At 35.7% G+C, this 16,761-nt stretch overlaps 1 protein-coding gene and 1 long non-coding RNA gene across 7 annotated transcripts in view; one reads left to right on the top strand and one right to left on the bottom strand.

Moving 5' to 3' along the window:
• The window catches only part of PIK3C3 (phosphatidylinositol 3-kinase catalytic subunit type 3), a 140,405-nt gene that overhangs the window by 79,204 nt on the left and 44,440 nt on the right, over positions 1–16,761 (top strand). For 5 of the 6 annotated variants that reach the window (XR_004277974.1, XR_004277973.1, XM_032310044.1 and 2 more), the window contains exons 16-20: positions 4,171–4,302; positions 6,460–6,588; positions 7,264–7,333; positions 9,372–9,436; positions 15,212–15,296. Coding sequence is in view for 4 of the 6 variants with exons in the window: in XM_032310044.1 (XP_032165935.1) it covers positions 4,171–4,302; positions 6,460–6,588; positions 7,264–7,333; positions 9,372–9,436; positions 15,212–15,296 (481 nt within the window). In the remaining 2 variants the exon portion in view is untranslated. Of the gene's footprint in view, positions 1–4,170; positions 4,303–6,459; positions 6,589–7,263; positions 7,334–9,371; positions 9,437–15,211; positions 15,297–16,459; positions 16,515–16,761 lie in introns of those variants that run through there. The other variant, XM_032310047.1, reaches the window with a different exon arrangement.
• Positions 7,349–16,724, bottom strand: LOC116571745. The gene is made up of 3 exons (XR_004277979.1): positions 16,695–16,724; positions 8,833–8,920; positions 7,349–7,503 (listed from the first exon to the last, which is right to left on the bottom strand). It is a non-coding gene; the product is annotated as an uncharacterized LOC116571745 (long non-coding RNA).

Below are 16,761 nucleotides of genomic sequence, written 5' to 3'. Positions count from 1 at the left end.
CAGTGTCCTCAGCTAGAAAGTATTACAGTTAGGATTTGGTCCCAGGCATTCTAAATCCGTATTATTAATCTGTAATGCTTTATTGGGTCTCATTTTAAAATTTTAGCGTCTTAGTATATAATGTGTTTGATGTGGAAAGACCTCTGCAGATCATGGAGACTGGAACTACTCTGAGAGAATAAAGGTCCAATGTGACTTGCCCAGGGTGGCACAATTAATTGTTAGTAACAGCACTGGTTTTGCTTCTGTTCTAATGGCGAGGACATGGATCTTTCTCTCAAATAAGGCTTCTGCTTGCCTAGTATCTGTTCTTCATATGTCATCTCCCTCATCATTAGCCCAAATGGTATAAAGAATTCACTTGATACCTTCTCTTTAACTAACCCTGCCATAGGCAGATCTTTCTTGGTGACCTTTGTGAAAGAGCACAACACATTTTACTGTTCTCCAGACTTGTGAGAGGAAAGTGGAGAGAAAAAAAAGTGAAGAATGGAGTCAGGAGCTCAAAGGCAGGGGATCAGGTCTAAAGAGAAATACTACTAGATGAATGTGCAAAAATAATGTTCACAAAGTTAAGAAGGAGAAAATAGGCTGAAGAGAAACACATTTTTATTGAGATGACTTTTCTTGTCATTGCTGTGGAAAAAAATCAGAAACCATGGTTAAATAACTAAATCCCTATTGCTATTCATTCTGGAGCCCCTCTCCCCATTAGGTGCCTGTGTGAGGAAGCAGTGTGATCCCACACATCCACCAGCAGCAGTGCGGTCCCCACGACTGTCAGTGTGGGCACGTGTTTAAACCAGTTTGTGTTAGTGTGACATGCTCTTCTATTTGTCACTCACATGAATCTGGCTGTACCTCAGTTTTAGCTGTATACCCATTTAAGGTATCACTTAAAGCTTCCCAAAATAAATTTTGTTTCTGCCACACATCCTGTTTTAAACCAGACAGTCCTAAATATAGTCTCAATCTTTGGGCTAAAGATCTTTTCAGACTTTTTTTTTTTTTTTTTTTAATGATGTGTTAAAGGACAATTTTGTTAATGTAGATTTACTAGAAACAAGCCCTGGCACCATGGAGAAATGCCAAGATGGCTGTCTGCTACTTTTGTTTGTGTTATTACTAGTAATGATGAATTCACTACTGCTAAGAATTTGAAATTACATGTAGCACTTTTCCATCCTCCCATTTCCGTAGTGAGTTTGGGAGAAATATGTCATGCTGGGAGCGCCTGGGTGGCTCAGTGGGTTAAAGCCTCTGCCTTCCGCTCAGGTCATGATTCCAGGGTCCTGGGATCAAGCCCCACATCGGGCTCTCTGCTCCGCGGGGAGCCTGCTTTCTCCTCTCTCTCTGCCTACTTGTGATCTCTGTCTGTGAAATAAATAAATAAAATCTTAAAAAAAAAAATGTCATGCTGAATGCAGCAGCATTAGATATATAGGAACGTTATCTGTGAGTTATTAGTAACATGGGTAAAACAAATGATAAAGTTTTTGCAATATTGTTTTCCTTTGTTGATCTCTAGTTTAGGGAGAATTCTGTTGAAAGAGGTCTCTGAGTCTAGATATTGGAGTTCAATAAAAATGCATTTCCATCAGTACTTTATAAAAATTTAATTATGGTACCTAAGTGGCTCAGTAAGTTAAGTGTCTGCCTTTGGCTCAGATTATGATCTCAGGGTCTTGGGATTAAGTCTACTTGTCCCTCTCCCTCTGCCCCTTCCCCCCACTCATGGACATGAGCTCTCTCTCTCTCTCAAATAAATAAATAAAATCTTTTAAAAAATTTTAGTTAAAGCTTTCATTTTAAATGTTGTTAAATATTCTCTTTTCACTTTTTGATTCTTAAGGTGAAAATCGTTTGTTTGTAAAAATGTATTGCATGCCTTTTGCATCCAAATACTTCTTCAGGTTCTGGGGATACAGCAGTGAATATAAAAATTCTGTTCTTGAGGTGCCTGGGTGTCTCAGTGGGTTAAGCCTCTGCCTTCGGCTCCGGTCATGATCTCAGGGTCTTGGGATCAAGTTCCGCATTGGGCTCTCTGCCCGGTGGGGAGCCTCCTTCCCCCTCTCTCTCTGCCTGCCTCTCTGCCTACTTGTGATCTCTCTGTCAAATAAATAAATAAAATCTTTTTAAAAATTCTGTTCTTGGGGCGCCTGGGTGGCTAAGTGGGTTAAGCCGCTGCCTTCGGCTCGGGTCATGATTTCAGGGTCCTGGGATCGAGTCCTGCATCGGGCTCTGCTCAGCAGTGAGCCTGCTTCCCTCTCTCTCTCTCTCTCTGCCTGCCTCTCCGTCTATTTGTGATTTCTCTCTGTCAAATAAATAAAATCTTTAAAAAAAAAATTCTGTTCTTAACAGAGCTTTTGAGGAGACATTAAATGGAATAAGTGAGTGAAATATAGAGTAGATACTGTTATATACTCTGGAGAAAAATAAAGCAGAAACAGGAAGCAGGAAGTGCTGGGTTTGGGTAGTAAGGTAGTGTTTTACCTCTCAGTAGCGTGGTCAGGAAGGCCTCACTGGGAAGTTGACATTTGGACAAAGACCTGAAGTAGGTGAGGGAGCAAGCCATGGGCATATCTAGAGAAGACTATTCCAGCTAGAGGAATAGCAAGGACAGAAGCCTGATGTGAGAGCGTATGTGTGTTGTGTGCATGACATATTTGTGAACTAGAGGAAGCCCAGTGTATGTGGAGTGGAGGAAGGATGGGCAGTGTGAGAAGTAGGAGAAGAGGACTGAGGACAGAGATAAGAGGGAATTGGAGTATATATCCTTGTAAGCCATCACGAGGACTTTACCTTAAACACTGAGTTCACATATAAGCTTTGGGGGGTTTGGAAGAAGAGAGTGACATGACCGGACTTTGGTTTTAGCAGCAAAAAAACCGACTCTAGTTGTTTTTGATAAGAGACTGTAAGAGGCAAAGTTGAAGAAGAGCTGTCAGGAGGCTACTGCAGTGGTCAAGCTGAGAAGTGAGGGCAGCTTGCAGCCCAGGGCTTAGAGCAGTGGACGTGGTGAGAAGTGGCTGGATTTCTCACCCTTGTTTGATCTGTTTTCTGGTTATTTTATTGTTTATTAGTACGTCAATTAGAAATTGGTCATAATAGGATAACTTGAAATTCAGGTTAATCGACGTTACTTCTTATTTGTATATCTGATCATACATTGGGTTATGGAATAGATTTACTGATTTTTATAAGGGCTTTGTAGAAGTTTGTACCGGTTTTCAGTTGACCTTAACTTGGACTTTCTGCAATTCAGAGGAAGAATTGGAATATTACTGGAGGTGAAGAATATTTCTGTCTTAGTGGTCCCGGGAACATATTTCTGAACTTCCACCTTACTGATTGCAGAGTTTGCTCCTGTGACACCGCATCCTCTCAGTAGCTTTATAGTTGAAGTGCTTTATGATGCTAGGATCGGCAGGTCAGGTTTTCCCCTTTAAAGAACAAACACACCTGTTAAAAGAATGCAAGACTCTCGAAGCTTTCAAGTGGATTGTTTTTTTGAAATTGACTGGAAGGACTTGATCTATGCAGTATAGATGCTGCTACATGACAAAGCCATGTGACTTGAAATTTTCAGTTTCTGAATTCTTGACTCAGTGGCAGTATGCATGTGAGCTGAAGAAAATAAATGATGATATTCTTAGGAAAAGTTGATCAGACAGATCCAATGAACAATAAAATGTAGGGTTCAAGTTCCTCCAAGTGAATTGTTTACTTTTTAAACCTGAAATATGCCCTGGAGCAACATACTGAAATTCTTGCTTAATATTTCATCACATAAAATTAAGCTTCAAATGAAATGAGTTTCTCTTTGTGGCTTCACACATCCTTTGAAAACAGAAATGGAGTTTTAAAATCTGGCATGAGTGTATTCCTTATTCTCAGTTGCAGCAAGAGAAATGTATTGCCTAACCTTGTGTAAATCTGGTTCTTCACAGTCAAGTCGCTCCTCTTGAAGTGGGCCACTGCTCTCTCTTGTTAGGCAGATTCCGAGTGTGAGTGCTTGTCTTTTAGGGGTGCACTGTCTGCTTTGTGTTACTTTTATGGTGCTTTGGAGATATTTTAAGTTAATAGGAGTAGTCTTTATTTCTTTATCATGTGTTTATAAACTCCTTTTTCATTTTAATGTAATCAGTTCTTTCTGATTTGTTCTCTTAGAATGAGAGACTACAGGCATTGCTTGGAGACAATGAAAAGATGAACTTGTCAGATGTGGAACTTATCCCATTGCCATTAGAACCTCAGGTGAAAATTAGAGGAATAATCCCAGAAACAGCTACACTATTTAAGGTAATTGTGATAGATCTCTAAAGTATATGATTGGAACCTAATTCTGTAAAGCAAAAACAGAGGTACTCCCTTCCAAAATGATTACAATGCAGATAATATCTGTAATTTTGTTTGATATAGTAAGTGCTAGATAAAAAATTACCTTTTTCTAATCATTGTGTTTTGATTTCCCTGTAGATACTTTTATATGAAATGTGTCAAATATTTTTTTTATCTGTGGGTTGTTTTTAATCTTTAATTCTTTGAATGTTTTATTAGACCCACACCTACTTTTTCAATGTAAGCTTTTAAAAAAAAATTTTAAATTGCAAAACTTGTATTACCTATTCTGTTCATAAGTTCATATGGTTATAGTTTTGGTTAGCCTTTTTAACATTTCTTGCTCTGATATTTATTACTGTGACTTAAATTTTTTTCTTGTGCTTTCAAGTAGTAATTCTCTTTAGTTCTTGATAGCATGCCAGACTTTTTTTGGTTGGCCACAGCTTGGATATTTAGAAAAACCTGATGGTATCCACTCTCTCCAGTTGGGCCAAAGTACTCGGTGGGCATCACTATCTGTGAAGCATCGTTTTCTGTTGGGCATCATAAAGAAAGGTCTCTGAGACATGGTGTTTTACGTTTTGTGATTCTAGTGGTGGAAGTGCATATGTTGCGCTGTAATACTACTTTGTACCAGAAATGAAAGAGCTCATAGGACAACTACTTACACTTTTTAATAAAAAGGGATGTGACTATAGTAAGAAGTAGTTTGGATTTTTTTTTCAAGGGTGTGTTTAAAGGCAACCTGTGGCATCCCAGCTCACACAACTGAAACATAAGTTTTTAAAGTAGCACTGAACCTTTCTGCATGTTATAGACTCTGATAGTTTCTATTCTTTTAGGAATTATTCTGGTGTATTACATTTTAAATATAACTTGCAACTTGTTTACTTATTTTAAAACTCATTCATGGATTATAACCTGCAATTTGAAAAGCACTGGAGCAGGAGATAAAATGCAAATATTTCTTAGCTTGTGCTTAAAACCCACTGGAAGCTGAGATTTTAAAAGGTACACACAGACATGTAACAACTGGTATACATATGTACAACTGGTATTCCTTTGGGCTGGAAGTCTCAAACAAGACCAGCTTCTAATATTCTCATTCCCTGAGGACTAATCAAGAGCATTATATCAAAAAGGTAGTTTTATACCATTTTTTGGAAACAAGATGGGAAAAAATATTTAAGACAGAATAGGAGTTGTAAGAGTGTGGTATAGGAGTGTACATCTGCCACTATTGTTAGGTGGATTCTGGACCCATTTTCTTCTTAAATGTGGAGTATTATAATTACGTCTTAAATGCACAAAGTGGATGGTCAGTAAACTATCATGAGACATATTTTTGATCCTGATTGCCAGTCTTTCTGTTTTTCTTACAATCCTTAAAGTATGTAAGCATTCTTAAAAATTCTGGGTTAGAGTTTAGGATTAATGGTTCCAGGTCATTTACTACATAACTCTGTCATAGTAATTCTTAATCATTTTGGGGTCGCAAATGCTTTTGAGGTAATTTACAAAATACATTTTTTGCTTGAGGTGATAAAAGGATACTCTAAATTGAAGATAATTTAAAATTCAGAGTTTTAATCCAAACGAGGTTGTAAGTTCTGAACATAAATTCACTGAAGCATTTTTTTGACACCTTTACCCCACCATTTTATAGGAAAGTTTTCAAGCATACAGCAAAGAGTAAAGAATTACATGGTGAACAACTAGATAGATACCTATTGTTTTGACTTTTCTTAACATTTTATTGTATTTGCTCTGTCACATGTCTTAGGAACTGTGCAGAGGAAAAGTTATCTTTATTTTACAAGTGAGGAGACAGGTTAAAGAACACATGAGAGGTCACCCAGCTAGTATCTGGTGGAACTTGGATTTCTGTCACTGACCCTAGAGCTCTTGTTCTTTAAGCCGTATAATCTTCTGTCTGGTAGCTCGCTGATTGTTTTCTCCAAGGTATCTGATTACATCTTGCTGCCAGCCCATCTGGTTTCTTTAGGTTCTGGTAACTTACTTGTTTACCTTACAGGTCACCATTTCCTCCTGTGTATAGTAAATCTTTGTGCATTGATTTATATCCAAATTTGAAAACAATATTTTTATTTCCAGAGTGCTCTTATGCCTGCGCAGTTATTCTTTAAGACGGAAGATGGAGGCAAATACCCAGTTATATTTAAGCATGGGGATGATTTACGGCAAGATCAACTTATTCTTCAAATCATTTCACTCATGGACAAGGTGACTATATAACCTTATGTTGGCAGGGAACATTTTTTAATTTTGGAAAACTGTAGTTTAGTGTATACACTGTGTATGGACTCAGAAGTATTTTTAACATTCAGGTACAATCCTAGGAAGCTCAGCAGTTTCTACTTGACCTTGACCAAGTGTAGTTGTTTTTGTACACTGCAGAGTGACTCTTGTGATGAGTATTAAATGAAACTGCATGCATTTCTTTTTATTAAAACTTTCTTCTCAGCTAAGTTCTTTTGATGTCATGTTTAGTAATTCCCTTTCTCTTGCTAGATCTTTTTGTTCTTTATTTTTTTCTTTTTATTCTTTAAATTGCATCCCTGCCCGTCTTTAAATACTTGCCCTCATTTTCCTTTTTGTGAGTTCTGAAATACTTAGTGACTAGAGAGAACTGCTTAAATGAGTTGGAGGAAACCTACTGTTCATTGAAATATATCAACAGTGATTTAGAATAAGATAAAAAAAATTGGCATACCATCAAGTAAGTGCTTAATAAGTTTATTTCAATGATCTAAGTAAAATTAACTGATGAATTTAGTTAAATTTCAATTTAGATTTATTGCCTAAATCTCTTACGTTAAGCTATTACAATACTTGCCTACAAAACTTTTTAGAACAGTCTTTATATTTGGTTAACATATTTTATCTTTTGATCAAAAGCTGCTACGGAAAGAAAATCTGGATTTGAAGTTAACGCCCTACAAGGTATTAGCCACCAGTACAAAACATGGTAAGTTTACGTTACACCATGGTTTTTTATTTCAACATCCAATGAGGCTGCTTTTCCTCTTTTAATTGAAAGTGGAGAACATTAGAGATTGAATTAATTTGTAGCACTGAAGACTGATTGTGCCTCTTCTTTTCTCCCTTGCTTCCTCTTAAAAACATTAAACAGCGTATCTGTAAGGAAAAATTAACACCTTTGTACTGTATTTATTTGCCTTCAAAGCCACTTAGAGTTCACAGTAGTTTCTTACGTAGTAATTTTTGTCCTGAATCATCATTTGAGAGTTACTATGATGCAAAGTGGCTTTGTATAGTGCTCTGCTTAAAAAAGCCATTCAGCAAATGATGATGCCTTCCTAACTAATTTTTTTTTTAATATAGATTTATGGCATCTAAGTCTTTCTAGGATGGAATAACCTCTGGAACTTTGATAGATGATTCCTTAGGAATGCTTACCTAAAACCCGTTGTAAATTCCCTAGTCTTGTTCCTCTCAGAGCTTCTACCTTAGGTAACTGGGAACAACAAAAGTATCTGTTTTAGTTTTCCTGGTCTTCCCGGGGCCACCCTCAAATCTTTTTGGTGGGATAATTCCTCTTCTCATTTTTCTCTCAGAATGATCTTGTTGGGTGTCTGGGTGGCTCAGTTGGTTAAGCATCTGCCTTTGGCTCAGGTCATGATCATGGAGTCCCAGGATCGAATCCCACAACGGGCTCCCTGCTCAGTAGGGAGTCTGCTTCGCCTGCTGACCTCTCTCCCTCTCATTCTCTCTCTCTCTCTCAAATAAATTTTAAAAAAATTTAAAAAATATAATGATCTTGTTTAAAGTGTACTTATGTTCTTTGACTGTCCTGCATAAATTGATTTATTCACTTCCTTTTGCTCTTTGGACAAACACAAAAGCCTTAGCTTGGTTCACAAGTTCTGGCTTGCTGTGACACGCTCGTGTGCCCGTTTCTCAAGCCTCTCTTTTGGCCAGTCTCCCCCTTGCTTCCCAGGCGTTAGCCACACGGGCCACCTTCCATTTTCTCAAACACACCGTGCTCTTTTCAGCCTACAGTTTTCATGTATGATTTGGTCATCATCTTTAGCATCCATTCCTCCACAGCTTTACCTATTAACTTTCATTATCCTTCAAAACATGGCCCAAATGTCTGATGCCCTCTGATCTCTGTGGTGGTTTATGTCTCCCTACACTTTTCTCTTTCATAGAACCCTCTTCTTCCTAGTATTTATCCCAGTAACACTTGCAGGCTCATATAGTCTGTAAAGGCAGGGTCAAAGCTATGCTTTTTATGTGGCCAAGTATTTACTACATGGGAGAAAGACAATAAATATCTTTCAAGTGAATTAATGCAGACTATTCCCTGTTTGTAATTCAGCAATGAATGAGACTTTCCTTACTCTAAAGGAGTATACAGTAGTTTCCTTCATTCAACTTTGATATTTTCATAGATTTGTTGTTTTATACTACTGTTGTGGTCTCTAGACTTACTACACTTACCTTTTCTCCTTCTTGTTCTCCCATGTAATGTCCTCTTCTCTTTCTTTTTGGTACTATAAGGGTTTTATACTTTCTTCTTCTATCATTTCTAGGAAATGTTAGAAAATGGAATATTAGATTAAAAAAGCCAAACTACATAATTCAGTTTTAGGCTTAGGCAATTGATATTACATAACTTAAGATTTCTTAAAGTGATTTTAAATTAGGAATATTTTTAATTGGTATATGTTACAAAAGTACAGAAAGAAGAAATTTTTGTGCCCAATTTAGGAAGCTTAGCTATTCTTTTCTCTTCCTTGTATACAGTAATGGAAACTGTCCTGGAGAAACATACAGATAAATCAGCTTTATTGAAATAAAAGTTTTCTTACAGTTCCTGTGACTTAAATGCCAGTCTAAGTATATTGTTTAGAGACCTCTTTAAGTTGTTCAGGTATGTAGTGTATGCATTTGAAAATGAGGGTTATTCTTAGTAGAACCATTATTTTTATTGCTTAATCAATAGTTGTGCTTAATTCAATGCATATATTTCTGTGCAGGCTTCATGCAGTTTATCCAGTCAGTTCCTGTTGCTGAAGTTCTTGATACAGAAGGAAGCATTCAGGTACAGAACTAATTTTAAATGAGTTATATAATTCTTGAATATATTACTTTCCTAAAAATTGCAATCTTTATAAAAAATAAATACAGTTAAATGTCTCCTTTTATCACCATTTTCCCCTCACATTGTTTTCCTTTCCTTGGACGTAAACAGTGCTAACAGGTGGAAATTCTTTCTTGTTAGTACATACAGATACTCAATTCCTTCAGTGGTGCCTGGCATGTAATAGGGAAGCAGGAATTAATTAAATTAAAAATATATTCGTTTATGGTTATATTCCAAATTAGGAAAATTCTATAATTTTTTAATCCTAATTGAACATTTGATTATTTCCAATTTTTGTTGTCATTCAGAACAGTACTACATAGTATTGCTCCTACATGGTTCGAACATTTGTTTGTAAGACCCTGACTTCAACCATAAGAGACTCTTAATCTTACAAAACAAACTGAGGGTTGCTGAGGGGAGAGGGGTTGAGTTGAGTTCTGGACATTGGGGAGGGTATGTGATATGGTGAGTGCTGTGAAATGTGTAAGCCCGACAATTCACGGACATATACCCCTGGGGCAAGTAATACATTATATGTTAATAAAAATAATTAATAAAAAAAAATGACCCTCCAGCCTCATTGCTGTCCTTTAATGTAAGAAAAGGTAAGCAGTTTCTAGAATCATGACACGTGTGTCTTTGAAATTTTTTACACTTTAAATACATGGATTACTTCTTATCACATCTCAATAGTTTATTTTGGTTGTTTTTTAAATACGATTTTTCTTTCTTCCAGTGGGAAAAAAGTATGTAATTTGCACAGAAAACCCGATATACCTGAGATGAAAGATAATATGAGAAGGACTTGACAGGATATTTGCTACAGTGTGTTTTTGTCTTTCTTAGTTTAACATGTCACAGTAATTCAGTATGGAGTTTAGATTTGCAGAAAAGCATTACTCTGATTTCTTGGCAAAGCAAGTGGTTATTCTGTTCTTTGGTTTAGGGAACAGTCACATGCAGTGGTTAAAAGCTCAGGCTTACTGAAGTCCTTAAGGTCTCCCAAATATATAGTAAATAGTGAAAGTTTTACTTCTTTGTTACCAATTCAGATGCCTTTTATTTATTTTTGTTGTATAACTGCCGTGGCTAGGACTCCCAGTACTATTTGAACGAGGGTGGTGAGAGTGGACATCCTTGTCTTACTCCTGACCTTAGGAAAAAGACTGTCAGTTTTTCCCCACTGAGTATGATGTGAGCTATGTTTTTTTTCACATATGGTCTATATATGTTGAGATTTGTTCCTTCTAAACCCACATTGTTGAGGGTTTTTATCATGAATGAATGTTGTACTTTGTCAAATCTTTTTGTGCATCTTTTGAAATGATCATAGGATTTTCATCTTTTCCCTTACTGATGTGACATATCATGTTGATCAGTTTGTGAATATTGAACCACCCTTACATCCCAGGAATAAATCCACTTGATTGTGGTGCATGATTTTTCTAATTGTGTGTGTGTGTGTTTAAGATTTTATTTATTTATTTGAGAGAGAGAGAGAGTGAGAGAGAGAGCATGGGAGGGGAGAGGGTCAGAGGGAGAAGCAGACCCCTGCAAAGCAGGGAGCCCGATGTGGGACTCGATCCCGGGACTCCAGGACCATGACCTGAGCTGGAGGCAGTTGCTTAACCAACTGAACCACCCAGGTGCCCTCTAATGTATTCTTGAATTCAGTTGCTAATATTTTTTGAGGATTTTTGCATCTATGTTCATGAGAGATAATAGCTTCCTAGAACTGATAAATGAATTCAGTAAAGTTACAGGATGCAAAATCAATATGCAGAAATCTGTTGCATTCCTATACACTGATAATGAAGCAGCAGAAAGAGAAATTAGGAAAACAATTCCACTTAAAATTGCACCAGAAATAATAAAATAAAAGACCTAGGAATCCAAGAGTTAAAAAAGACCTGTACCCTAGAAGCTATAAAACACTGGTAAATTGAAGATGACACAAGGAATGGAAAGACAATCCATGTTCAGATTGAAAGAACAAATATTGTAAAAATGTCTATACTATCCAAGCAGTATGCACACTTAATGCAATCCCTACCAAAATACCAACAGCATTTTTCACAGAACAAGAACAAACAATTCTAAAATTTCTGTGGCACCACAAAAGATCTTAAATAGACAAAGCAGTCTTGAAGAAGAAAAACAGAACTAGAGGTATCATAATTCCAGACCTTAGATTATATTACAAAGCTGTAGTAATCAAAACAGTATGGTACTGGCACAAAAATAGACATTGATTAATGGAACAGAATAGAAACCAAAGAAATAAACCCATGATTATGTGGTCAATTAATCTTTGACAAAAGAGGCAAGAATTTGCAATGGGAAAAGTCTCTTTAACAAATGGTGTTGGGAGAACTGGACAGCTACATGCAAAAGAATGAAAATGGGCCACTCCTTACACCACATACAAAAATAAACTCAAAATGGCTTAAGGACTTGAAACCATAAATATCCTATAGGAAAGCACAGGCACTAATTTCTCTGACATCAGCTATAGCAGCATTCTTTTAGAGCCATCTCCTGAGGCAAGGGAAACAAAAGCAAAAATAAACTGTTGGGATTACATCAAAACAAAAAGCTTCTTCATAGTAACAGCTATGAAGTAACAAAACTAAGTGACAACCAGAAGATTTTTGCAAATGACATATCTGATAAAGGGTTAATATCCAAAATATATAAATAACTTACACAACTCAATACCCCCAAAATCAAACAATGCAATTAAAACATGGGCAGAAGACATGAACAGACATTTCTCCAAAGACAACATCCAAATGGCCAATAGACACATGAAAAGATGCTCAACATCATTCATCATCAGAAAAATACAAACCAAAACCACAGTGAGCTACCACTGCACACCATCAGAATGACTAAAATCAGACTCAAGTAACAAGTCTTGGCAAGGAGTTAGAGAAAATAGAACCCTGGTACACTGTTGGTGAGATTGCAGAGTGGTAGAGCTATTGTGGCAGACAGTATGGAGGTTACTCAAAAAATTAAAAGTAGAACTATCCTACGATCCAGTAATCCCACTACTGGGTGTTTAACTGAAAAATGAAAACACTAAATTGAAGGGAAGGGGTATATATACACCTTTGTTTATTGCAGCTTTATTTACAGTAGCTAAATTTATGGCAGTAGCCCAAGTGTCTATCAATAGATGAATGGGTAAAAAAGAGGTGGGATACACACACACACACACATACACACACACACCATACACAATGGAATATTATTCCACCGTAAAAAAGAATGACATCTTGCCATTTGCAACAACATAGATGGATCTAGAAAAGTATAATGGAAAAAAAAAGGTATAATGATAGGTAAAATAAGCCAGTCAGATAAAGACAAATACCATATGATATCATTCATATGTAAAACTCAAGAGACAAAACAAATGAACAAAGGAAAAAAAGACAAAAAAAATATTCCTAACTATAGAGAACAAACAGATGGTTACTGGAGAGGAGGTAGGGTGGGGAGGAAATGGGAAAAAAAAAAAAAAGGAAAAAAGTTTGTGCTCAAAACATGGAACTGCCTGGGGTTGGAGTTTGGCCATGCAGCTTTTCAACTGTAAACCTTGAGTGGCTTCTTAACCCTTTGTGCAAAGAAGAGTTAATATAGCCGATTTGAGGGTCTTATCATTGGAAAAGCCCACTTGCTAGGGTAGCCTTTGCCTGGTATCTGTGAACTTGGTTTCAGTGTGTTGTTCCTCTGTTCCCTAACTGATAAGAGTAGTTCAGTGTGCCTAGACTGTTTGTGATATGTGATTTATAGCAAACAACTTGCTTTCCTTCTAGAATTTTGGCAGTTGCTAGACAGAGGGTACCTATATGACCAGCTCCCAATAAAAACCTTGAGTAATACCTCCAGTAGGCTTTCCTGGAGAGAAATATTGCACCCATATTCCTGCCTTTTTTTTAATTGTTGAAGAAAAGTAATAAATATGATCAGTGTATCCCCTCACAGAAGAGAGTCAGGAGGCTTACACGTGGGTTTCTCCAGACTTTGCATGTGTACTTGTCCTGTGATGGATCTACTGTGTGTGCTAAGTGTCAGTTGTGGTACCAACCATATGTTGAGTCTGTGACTCCATGTAACACATGTAGGAGGCCTTGAACCCCTAACATACCCTTCAGGTCTCAGTTTCTTCATCTGTAAAATTTGGGTTATAATTAATAGTACCTACCTCTAGAATTGTTTTGAAGATGATGTGAAGTATAGGTAGATCTTTAATATAGTTTCTAACTGAAGTAATTGTTTAATAAAATTGTCAGTTATTATGTTGCCTTGTGCAATTATTACTTAATAAAATAAGGCCAGTGGTAGTTTGTATATTGATTCTTGGTTTTCATATCTGATCTCTGTAAATAGTTTTGCCAAGTCATGGGTTATTCTCATGTTCAACTTCAGTAGATAATTAAAAGCTATTTTCCAAAATGGTTGTTTTTGGAAAAAAATGTTCCATTTCTCGTTGCTATACATCTTTGCCTAATCTTGGTATTGTTAAACTTTTATTATTTTTTTTAATTTGTAAATTTTTTTTGTATTGTCAGACTTCTGAATTTTAGTATTTTATTTTTGTTTTCATTTGCATTTCCCTAATTACTCACAAGGTTGAGCACTTAATATATATATGTTTAGGTCATTTATTTCTTCTGTGACATGCTTATTTACAACTTTTGTTCATTTTACTGTTGGGTTATTTGTGTTTTTATTGATGTATAGGAATTCTTTATATATTCAAGACATAGTCCTTTGTGAAAGGACTTTCAGAAAAGCTGAAACATAGGATAATTTTTTTTTAGCAGTATGTTACTTGTATTTTTTAATAATATATACTGTTTTTCTTCAACATTTAATAAGTAAGGGAATAGTTCCAGTTGGTAGTCAGAAACAAAGCAAAACACTGTTTTCCACATTGATTCCAGACTCTTTCGACACTCTAGTGTATTTATTGTCCCCTGTAATTCTTTTGTTCAGTTCACATCTCTCTTATATTTATCTTTCCATTAATTTTCTGTAAGAATTAGCACTTGCATTCTAATTAATTTACAAATTAGCATTTGCATTCTAATTAATTAACAATTTTGGGTGTAATTTTACTGAGCTTTTTTTATTGGCATATAGTTGACATTAACAATATCATCTTGCTTTGAGGTGTACAGCACAGTGATTAGCAATATATAATTATGAAATGGTCACCATGTGACTAATCACCATCTGTCACCAAGTTATTAACAATATTATTGACCATATTTCCTGTGATATACTTTACATCCCCTTATTTGTTTTATAACTGGAGGTTTTTTAATGCTAACAGAAGTTATACTTAAAAGATAATTTTAATAACTCATGTTCATTTTAAGGGGAATATATGGTACCAGAAAACCCTCATTTTTTACATTCGGAAGAAAGGTAAAAGAAAAGGATAAATTGACTATAAAGAAATAGCAGTAAATTTATTTAATTTTATGTAATGTTTTCCCTAAGATATGAAAGTAGCAGCATACTTTTTTTTTTATCTTAACTGTCTGTAAGCATATTAATAAGACTTATTCTTGGAGTATACTTTTTAAAGTCCACATTTTATAATTACTGACTAAGCTTTAGATTACACATTTGGTCATTTCTTATAATTTCAAAATGTCTGATTTGCTTAAGGATTATACTGAATTTGTAAACATGTAAATTTTATCTTTTCAGAACTTCTTTAGAAAGTATGCACCAAGTGAGAATGGGCCAAATGGCATTAGTGCTGAAGTTATGGACACATATGTTAAAAGCTGTGGTAAGTTTTTCAAACTCTGCTTTCCATTGGTACGGTGGAGTCAAGGAAGTAGGCTATCCCAGTGTTGCCGTTTTCATACACATTTACATTTAGCACTTTGTAGGATTTTATCTTAGTCCTTGTGGGCTGCTATAACAAAATACCAGAGGTTAGCTTATAGGCTGGAAGTCCAGGATAGGGTATACCAGCATGGTCAGGAGAGAGCCTTTTTGGGATGGAAGACTTTTTGTTGTATTTTCATCTGGCAGAATGGGATAGAGAGCTCTGTGGGCTCTCGTTTTTGAGTTTTTAGGATGGTCAGCACCTCCTAAAACCATCACACTAGGCATTAGGATTTCATTGTGTGAATTTTGGGAGGATGTAGACATTTCAATCATGGCAGATTAAAATTCTCTATAAGAAGATGATTAAAAGATACAAAATCCTGATAAAAGAAGTCATTAATGTTTTGACATAATAGTAGTAACAAGGTGTAAAGTCTATTTAGTCTTTAATGGGTTAACTGTGCTAAAATTACAAGTTATCTCTTCCTGGAAGCTGTTAATTTTCCCCTAGATTTTCCCTGTGTTTGCTTAACTGCAGTTAGTAGACTGTGGGAAAAATCTCAGCAATAATTATGGTTTAGATAAATCTCAAGAGCTGTGTTAGAAGGATGCCTCTCAAGATATTTTATTTTATGGTGCCTTCCTGGAAATAAGTAAGTGGTAGAATGCCATAGAGATTAATTCATATGTTTTGATCATTTATGCCTACCTATCCTCATGAAGTTTATATTCTAGAGGATTTTTTCAAGATTTTCTGAAGAGGTTTTTTTGTTTTTTGTTTGTTTTTAGTAACTGGATTGTTTAAGGGAGGGTTAATAAAGGAGTTGATACTAGATTTGAGCCCTGGATGGGATATGGTATATAATAAGTCATTCTTATTTTATTAAAACTTTATGGTTATGTTCCTGTTTATACCTATCCTTAAGTTAGGGGGAAGCAAGTAAGGGGTTTAATAGACATGTAACAATTACATTTAAATTTTCATGTCATTTTATGTCTTGTAAACTGCTTCTTATACATGGCATTTTTAAAATATTTTTCACAATGTTCCTGTGAAGTAGTACTCTAGATTATTTTAGACAACATAATTTCTCCCCAAATTTATACTTGATGTTGTAGGTTTGGCTTAGAAGTATAAAGAACATGTAATATTCCTGGGAACTTTAGAAGCACCAAAATAAAATATGTATGTATATTAAAATCCTTTACGGTTTTGATCTTACTTTTACTGAAGGAATATAACATGTTACATGTAACTGTGTTTATCCGTAAAAATGACCACATACAGTGTAGATTTAAGAACTAAAAAAAATCAAAACATTCCAGAGAAAATGTATTCTTTCTTTTTATTTACCTTTGCTCTCCCACTCTGGATTTTTCTTATCTTTCTCTCCTACCTTCCCTGCTTTCATTCTTTTCTT

The sequence above is a fragment of the Mustela erminea genome, chromosome 13 (assembly GCF_009829155.1).
Source record: "Mustela erminea isolate mMusErm1 chromosome 13, mMusErm1.Pri, whole genome shotgun sequence".
NCBI classification, from domain to species: domain Eukaryota; kingdom Metazoa; phylum Chordata; class Mammalia; order Carnivora; family Mustelidae; genus Mustela; species Mustela erminea.
The sequence above is the reverse complement of the archived record's forward strand: the minus strand, read 5'-3'. Positions and strand labels throughout refer to the sequence as shown.